At 43.6% G+C, this 8,662-nt stretch overlaps 1 protein-coding gene across 1 annotated transcript; it reads right to left on the bottom strand.

Moving 5' to 3' along the window:
• Positions 1-2,644: 2,644 nt before the first annotated feature.
• On the bottom strand, positions 2,645-7,614 carry C1H13orf42 (chromosome 1 C13orf42 homolog). The gene is made up of 3 exons (XM_086481948.1): positions 7,201-7,614; positions 3,710-3,857; positions 2,645-2,886 (listed from the first exon to the last, which is right to left on the bottom strand). Exons 1-3 carry the CDS (start codon positions 7,612-7,614, stop codon positions 2,645-2,647), a joined length of 804 nt encoding a protein of 267 aa, XP_086338074.1.
• Between the last annotated feature and the right edge of the window lie 1,048 nt (positions 7,615-8,662).

Genomic DNA, 8,662 nt, shown 5'->3' with positions numbered 1-8,662 from the left:
CTAATTGTGAGAAGCACCAACAGCAGGGAAACAAAATCTAGATCTTAATCTAAACTCTTCATGAATATGTATCATGATGTTGGTTAAGCTGGCCATTTTCAAGAGGATGCAGACTAGACAAAGAGCAGTAAAAGCACTTCCAGAATTAAAGTGCTACAGAAACAATTCCTCCCTCCCCTTCATGAACACCATAGAAAAAGAAACAAAATGCTTTAATCAAACAGGAGATGCCAGCTCTGAATGGAGGAACATATGGGTTTTTGGCACTCTCCTATCTCATGACAGAAAGTGTCCTAGAACAGTGAGATCTGAGAAACCTGCTACACCACTTAGACATACACAAGTCTATGGGGCTGGATGGGATATACCTAAGGGTACTGAGGGAGCTGGCAGAAGTGCTCACAGACACTTTTGATCATTTATCATCAGTTGTGACTAACCAGGGAGGTCTCAATTGACTGGAAGTCAGCAAATATGATGCCAAACTATAAGAAGGGCCAGAAGGAGGATCCAGGGAACTACAGGCCCATCAGTCTGACCTTGGTGCCGGGAAAGGTTATGGAACAGATCATCTTGAATGCCATCACTCATCATGTACAGGACAACCAAGTGATCAAGCCCAGTCAACATGCATTTATGAAAGGCAGGTCCTGCTTGACTAACACAATCTCCTTCTATGACAAGGTGACCGGCTTGGTGGACGAGGGAAAGGCTGTGGATGTCATCTATCTAGACTTTAGTAAAGCCTTTGACAGTGTTTCCCACAGCATTCTCCTAGAGAAACCAGTTGCTCATGGCTTGGACAGGTGTCCAATAAGCCAACAGCATCCTGGCCTGTATCAGAAATAGTGTGGCCAGCAGGAGGAGGGAGGTGAGTGAGGCCGTACCCTGAACACTATGTGCAGTTTTGGACCCCTCACTCCAAGAAAGACACTGAGGTGCTGGAGCGTGTCCAGAGAAGGGCAAGGAAGCTGGTGAGGGGTCTGGAGAACAGGTCTTATGAGGAGCAGCTGAGGGAACTGGGGTTGTTTAGCCTGGAGAAGAGGAGGCTGAGGGGAGACCTTATCGCTCTCTACAACTACCTGAAAGGAGGTTGTAGTGAGGTGGGGGTCGGTCTCTTCTCCCAAGTAACAAGTGATAGGATGAGAGGAAACGGCCTCAAGTTGCACCAGGGGAGGTTTAGATGGAACTTTAGGAAAAATTTCTTCATGGAAAGGGTTGTCAAGCACTGGAACAGGCTGCCCAGGGAAGTGGTTGAGTCACCATCCCTGAAGGTATTTAAAAGATGTGTAGATGTGGTGCTTAGGGACATAGTTTAGTGGTGGACTTGGCAGTGCTAGGTTAATGGTTGGACTTGATGATCTTAAAGGTCTTTTCCAACCTAAATGATTCTATGAACCACCGATTGAACACCAGATTAAAAAAATATCAGAGTAAGCAAAGGCTTGATCTCAAATATCTCAGCAAATTCTTAAGACAACACATGAGCTAGGGGATGTGGCTCAACCTGATGCCTGTGATATAAACGGTATTGGACTATCTGAAGGGCCACAGGCTAGTATTTTCATAGGGTAGAATCTCCTTGTCACTTTCTGTGCATTTTTACATTGCCGTACATCAGTAAAACAAGCAGAGTATGGGTCTTAACAATTCCAAGTATCACTTGGAAGATATATCACCTCTAAGATGAAATGGCCTCAAGAGGAACATTTCTAGACTGTGTTCTTCCTAATATATAGTCTTTAATGATGAAGTAGCAGAATTCCAAATTTTGAGTATAATCTAAAGCTGATGCAGTGGTTTTGACTGCGAATTGTCTTCTGCCCTCGAGAAAAACCTTTGCTCCAATTTATTCACGAAGTGTTCTTCTCCAAGACTTTAAGCTTTTCTAGTGTACACTGGGATGTGTAGATTCGGCAACTGGGTGTTAAAATAGATGAAAACTAGCAGGTGGTGTAACCATATAAAAAAATTTGCACACATTTTTGCATGCAGTGAATCCCTTGATGTTGTATCCAAGGACAGAACCATTCCCAATAGCAATCAGAGTACAAGATAGCTTGTTTCTTCAAAAACTGGAGGAATTCCTCCAAACACAGGTTTCTAATGCTGATTCCTTCACTGCAGCTTTTTCTGCTTGTACCACAGCCTGCTTGTACCTCAGTGTCGCTGTATACTCTCAGGTCACAGAGTCAATGATGGCACATACAAATTTTCACAGGCAATAAAAGGAGGAAATTCTGCTTCACTGCTCTGAAGTTGGAAACACTGGTGCAAAAGTTCCAACATACTCACTGAACTTCTTGAATTGCTTTGCAGTACTGGAGTCAGAAGAAAAATTACTGCATCGGGCAATCTCTGAATCCTTGCTTTCAGTAACAGCACTAGAAAAAAAGGCTTATCAAGTTGGAGTTCCCCCCAAGTTGAATGACAAAGCACTGTTGTTCGGCACAATGAACTCGATGAGTTAAACCCTCATACAAGTTCTACACTGAAATAGCCATGGCTTAAAATACGTCTCACACAAAGAACCTTCAGTGACCGCACACGTCACTTCTAGATTGTAAGAGATGGAAAAAAAAAAAGCAAGCCTTACATTCCCTATTTCATATATTCTGTCTTCAGCTGAAGAGGGAATATTCTTTCAGTATTCTTTCTTGCGTGTTTTGGGCTTAAATTTTAAAGTGCTATATGCACCTTCCACAGCTTTAGGCAAGTACATAGGATGTCTCTCCAACCTCTTCCTAGAGCCAGTTGTTCTCCGCTGGCTGTTTCTTTGAGATTGGTTTGCAGCCTTTGCTGTTTGAGTAGTATCTTGTGAGTATCTCCGGGGAGCACGAAGGATCCAGTTTGAATGTAAACTGTGTTCGCTTGTGCTGGTAGCAACTGAAAGACAGAAGATAATCTGGCATTAACAGTTTGCCAGTGATATTTTAACATACACAGTGAGAGAACAGGGGGCCTGCCAGGTCTTTCCTGGAGGTAATGCTGAGAAACTGACATGGTTTCACTGCAGGATGTTTCTTGGGATGGGATTCATCTTATCTAGTATTTCAATGCCTTCATTGTAAAGACATGTGTCAGAGCTAGTTTCTTTATATATACTTCTAGGGCACAGCTAATCTGACCTGTTTCAGATATCCACCTTAGACTAAGGCAAAGGAGAGAAATTTTTCTCTCCACTGATTATACAGGATAGATGACGAGCTCAGATGGGAGCATCTTCACTTACTTGGGCAATCCCATCCTTTCTGATGGAAAAGTAACGTTATTTAGCCTAATCTCTAAATGACTTCTTCTTTGCCGGTTGGAGAGAAAACATCCAGACATTTCTCAGTGAGAAAAATGAAAACCAGATGAAGAAAAAATTATCTTTATATTTTTTTATAGCTGTCCTCCAAAGACAGCTCGAGGTAGAGATGCAAGGGTGGAATTCAGACCTGAGCAGAAGGCAAGCGCTATTCCAGCACTACATATGCTGCATTTGCTCATGTAATGGCCACACATAAAATAGTCAGACCCTTTCAACAGGGAACAAGCAATGTATTACTGTAGTTTCACATAGTGCATCTAATGGTCCTAGATTTGAGAAGAAAACTTGGAGGAAAACTATGTCCATTAAATAAACAAACATGGTCTTACAATGCCACTCCTCCCTCTACCCTCTGCACACCAAAAATAATCATATTTTGTCTGGTTTATACTGCACCATCAAAATCAACATCTGCATTAGGCAGATCCACATCAGGAACTCTCCGCCATCTCTCTGCGTCCAGGTCTGCGATAACTGAGTCAAAGAAAGCTATTGCTTCTCTTACATCTGAGCTGGACTGTGGGCCTTTTCTCTCCATGGATGCCTGTTGATCAGACAGGGGGAAAAAAAGAGTTAGCTAAGGGTTGGGCACAATGACTTCTTAATGAACAAACTGTATAAGGAAGCTGCAAAAATGGTATTTGATTCCACACTTCAAGCTGTCAGAAAAGGTCACAGGTCTAGACTACTTCACAGTTTGTAGTCATCAAAGAAAGCAGGACGGCAGTCTAACAAATGTCCATCTTGTTACATGCTCAACACCAAAATCTTCCACTTGGGCACTGCTAGCTAGGTGTTATAAAATCCATCATAACCCCCGTATCAGGCCATTTAATTAGGTGGCTAAGCAACAGCTGGCCTTTGTGGCCAAATTTATTCTACCTAGCAGTAGGCACCTAATGAGACTCACATTAAAAACGTAGTCATGCAGGGTTCCTTCTGTAACTAATGCAGGGCTCCTGTACCTTCCAAAGATGAGTCAGGCCTCAGGTAGGCTGAATTCCCCTCTGCAGGCAGCTCTTTCTCTCAGCTGCAAAGGGACTGTGGGGTAACTTGGTTACTAATTTAAGCATCTTATTAAAATGCCTAGGTTAGATGAAATGAATCCAGATCTAAATTGTGAAAGTCTTTTTAAAATTGAAAAGGAACATGTGTGCTAAAATATGAGTCATTCAACACTGTGATAATTCCCACAGGAAAGCCACAGGGTTTAAAATTAGGAGCCTGTCTTGATAAAAAAGCAAATGCTTGTCTATAAATGCTGAAGCAGTCATAAATCCTTGGTGAGCAATTCTGTAGGTACATATGGGGTGAGTACCTCCTGCCAGGCTCTACCTAATGAAGGGCTATATATTCACCCTGCCAGTCCAAGCTAGGTGTATTGCTAGGCAGCCATACCAAGTCAGAAAATTGCTACCTTGGGTTTCAAACATGCAAGCAAAGGATGCATGCTGTATCACATCTTTGAAGGACCAGCTTGCTCCCCATTCTGTGGAGGCAGAGAGATGAGCTAGCTTATTCCCCTCCTGACATTATGAGTGGATTGACATCCTCAGAAGTGCTAAAAGATAGCTGCTACCACACAGCTACTGAAAATAGTGACTGCTATTATGACTAAGCCCTCTTTGGTTAAAAGGTATTTTATAGAAATGCCTATGTACTTCCAGCACCTGACCCACCTCCCTATTCTTTTCTCTCACTAGACCCAAATGGCAAACTTTGAATCCACAGTCAGCCTGTAGTCCAGGTCCCAGAGGTCTTTGGATTAAAACTCCCATGAGGACAGGGTTGTCTGAACAAAGTACCTTCCCATTAATCATGCAGCAGGTAGGAGAAAAAAGTGAATTTCCATCTACAGGTAATTTAACACAAACACATAGTTAGGGTCAAAACCATTCAAGCCTGGTGATAAGATGAACCTTGCAATCTGTGAAGATTTGTAGTTAGTAAGCAGAGTATTCTGGCTATTCTAGAAGTCTTCTTGACCTCTCCCTAATTTTTGCAAAGCTAGGGCTGTACAGCTGTGGCCTTGCCATTTGTGTTGGCAAGAATGACTCATGAGTGGCATATCCTGCTGATGTCCCTGTCTGTTCCTAAGGCGACAGCTCATGGAACTAGCATGCCAGCCAGTACCAGGGCTGTTCATACATAACAGCTAGCTGGCCACAGTCAGATGACAGCACTCAGCCTCAGTCTGCAGGAGATTCACTTGTTTGCCAAACTCAAGTCAAGCTTCTGGCACTTTTCTTAAGTGGTATTTTCAGTGGCAAATCTCAGAAATTCACAAACCTGCATGGAGCCTAGTTGTGCAGAATCTATCTCCCAATCTCCTCGTCCATGGTTTTAATACCCTTTTGCACTCATTTTTTCCCACCTGGCTGATGATTAGTCATGTACTGCTCTGCTACATCACCGCTCAGCTCATCAGGGAACTGGCATGCTATAGATCTCCCCTGCCTCAAGCCAATCTTTGTGTGACAGTGCACAAAGTCAGTTCACAGACTGTAGCTATAGTGTTGACATTCGTCTCCTAGCACCTGGCACCATCAGGCCACTCTCCTATATCTCAGTCATTCTCTTTGGATGTTTCCCTGGCCCTAAATAGTAATATCTTTATAAAACCTATCTTCTCCAGCCCACTGAGCTGAGTATTGTTTCCTACTATAATTCCTAGCTTCTAAGAGTCACCGTTCAAAGCCTGAAAAAGATGACATAAAGCCAAATAAAACCAAATGAAAAATCCCACTGCCTGAATGGGTATTAGCTCAAACCACAAAATTAAAAAATGTGCTATCTAGTCCTAAACACATGAGCCTTGTTGTTTGGTTAAGCAATGCCTACAACAGAGCTCAGCTTCAGCCATTCTGACATTCTGCTGAGACAACATCTAAATGTGGCAATAACTTTTTGGTAGAGTCTACCTGGCCTAATCAGTAAGTCAGCCATACATCCCTTCTTCCCACAATCCCCATTATCATCCGGTTTAAAGACTGCACTGGGTAAACTGTGAGTCTGCTGTCAAAGTCATGTTTGTGGTTGTGTTACCTAAACAGATCACCCCACCTGCTGCAATCCTTTCTTTTGTCCTCATTGAATCAAGTCCAGAGCCAAGTTAACCACTTAACTCTCTAGTGACGTACAATCTCTAAACTGTAACCAGAAGGAAGTTTTGTAATGCATTTCTCTCTAGGATACACGGAAATCATCTGCACCAAAGATGATATTTTAGTTTTATTTTTGTGGTATCATTACAGTAAAGGGTGAAGAATTATACTGTCTCAAAATGACCTGTCAACTTATTAACAAGCAGAGAAAGGAATCCCTAAGAATTCCTCACGCCCTACAGCCTATCAGTAAAGCTTGCACTGATGCTAGATGTAGCACTGACAAGCTATCTGTCCAGTCAGAAAAAAAAATTGTATTTGTTTCAGTGAATTTACAATTATTTTGTGTAAGTAATTTTTTGCCAACAAAAAGACTGCCAGTAAACCTAGGGATTCCTGTGCCTGTCAGTCATTAACAGCTATAAATAACCATAGTGGAGAACTCCGAGACACTTAAGCAGCCTGTCAGAGTATTGACAGAACAGCTCGCTCTTTCATAACATGTTTTCAGATACTTCCCATACTCTCATACCTCTTCCCTTCTCCTATTTTCTCTCCCCTCACTCCAAACATAGGCATATACATTTCATTCCATGACCAGTCATTCATACTTAATTTCACACTGCTCAGAAAGAATCTTAAGGTATTTAGCAGCCTTTCAAATTATGTAATGTTAAAAAGACAACTGGGTGAGATCAATAAAGAAGAAAATCAACATAGGTCATACAGCTAGTTGCTTCACGGCTTAGGAACAAGCACATGGCAAAAGTTCTTAGGAATTACCTTAGAAGAGTCTTTGGAAGGAAGTGGAAGAAATGATTTCTTTCCAGTTTTAGATGATTTTGTGGACGTTGGGGAATCTGCAGCCGTATGCATGGATTTCAAGTTATTGATGTTGTCAAGATATTTTTTCCTCAATGCTAACAGATCCTGTAAGTACTTCAGGCAGTCCTGAGTCTTAGAGTACATCCAGTCTCTGTCTTCCTCTTTTGGCTGGAAGCAAGAGTCGATGCTGCTTGTACTTCTGCATTTTTTTAGTGGTTCACTAACTTTTTCCTGCTCACCTCCAAGGATGTACATAGAAGTGCTGCGGATCAATCTCACCGCAGAACCTGTGCCATCACAGTAAGGGATGTCATCTGTCACATTTCTTCGTCGGGAGTTGGGGTGAAATATAGAATGGATCTTTTTGAACATAGTGTGTCACTTTGTCCCCTTTATACCTTTTCTCTTTCGGCTCCTAAATTTAACCCTAGAACAGGTAATCAGCAGTTGTTTCTCTTGCCCTCGGCAGGCAGACAATTTGCCAATTATTGTGACGAGGAGGAAAAAAACCCGTATTGCTGCCCAAATTGCTCTCAGCCTAACACCTTGCGAAGAGCATGACGGCAACGCAGAAGTGTGTTTTCTATTCCGTTTGTGTCAGTGAAACAGCTTTGTCCTTTCCCCGGTTCAAAATACAGTGCGGGAGGTCAAATATCACGCTCTGACCTTTTACTTGGCTGCTGCTCCCCACAAAAAGCACCGGCACGGAGGTAGATAGTCCCTCTCCCCCGGCCCCCCGCCCCGCCGCTCCGGCCCCGGCCCGGTGCCGCCGGCCGGAGGGCGCCGGGCGCTGACCGTGGTGCTGAAGCGCCGCCGCCGCCCGCCCGGCACCCGCCCGGCACCCGCGGGCGCGGAGCGGTGACCGGCCGCCCCCGCCGGTTCTGCCTCGGCAGAGCTTGCGGAGACCGGCCTCGGGGGGGGCCCAACGTCCGAGCGAGGAAGAGGGGTCCCTGCCGGGTGCAGTTCAGCTGCTGAAAGGAGTCGCGCTGGGTTTCAGCCGGCGGTAACCAGGAGATGGCTACAGCTACCCGATACCACAGCACCACCGGGAACAAAGTGGCTTCGGGTGTCAGGCTCTATTACACTCAATACAAAGATGCCCTGTGTAAGGGATGCTGTAAAATAAAACACACTTCCGAAGTACTCATCTGGGGAAGTACTCATCTGGGAAAGTACTGCAGACAGAAACCGATTAATTTATATCTTTCCACATCAGTTCTTCTCCTCGATGAATGCAAGAACATTTAATACAGTGGTTTTAATGACTGGTTTTTGGCTGAAAGCTATTGAGAACATCGATTAGTATCAGCATATTCGAGCACTGCTATTATTTGTGACTGTGTGAAAACATGATGTATGTTTCAGAGATAAGTAGATAGCAAATTTGATCAGTTCTCATGACTAAGACAAGCAACAACTT

This window comes from Leptosomus discolor, chromosome 1, assembly GCF_034619465.1.
Source record: "Leptosomus discolor isolate bLepDis1 chromosome 1, bLepDis1.hap2, whole genome shotgun sequence".
Classification (NCBI taxonomy): domain Eukaryota; kingdom Metazoa; phylum Chordata; class Aves; order Leptosomiformes; family Leptosomidae; genus Leptosomus; species Leptosomus discolor.
The sequence above is the reverse complement of the archived record's forward strand: the minus strand, read 5'-3'. Positions and strand labels throughout refer to the sequence as shown.

Excerpts from the sequence above, each read along its gene's own strand:
- C1H13orf42 (XM_086481948.1), bottom strand. The coding sequence starts at position 7,614 with ATGTTCAAAAAGATCCATTCTATATTTCACCCCAACTCCCGACGAAGA. Across the intron at positions 3,858-7,200 it reads CTTCCAAAGACTCTTCTAAG|GCATCCATGGAGAGAAAAGG; the intron begins GTAATTCCTAAG and ends TCTGATCAACAG. Across the intron at positions 2,887-3,709 it reads TGCAGATGTTGATTTTGATG|TTGCTACCAGCACAAGCGAA; the intron begins GTGCAGTATAAA and ends TCTGTCTTTCAG.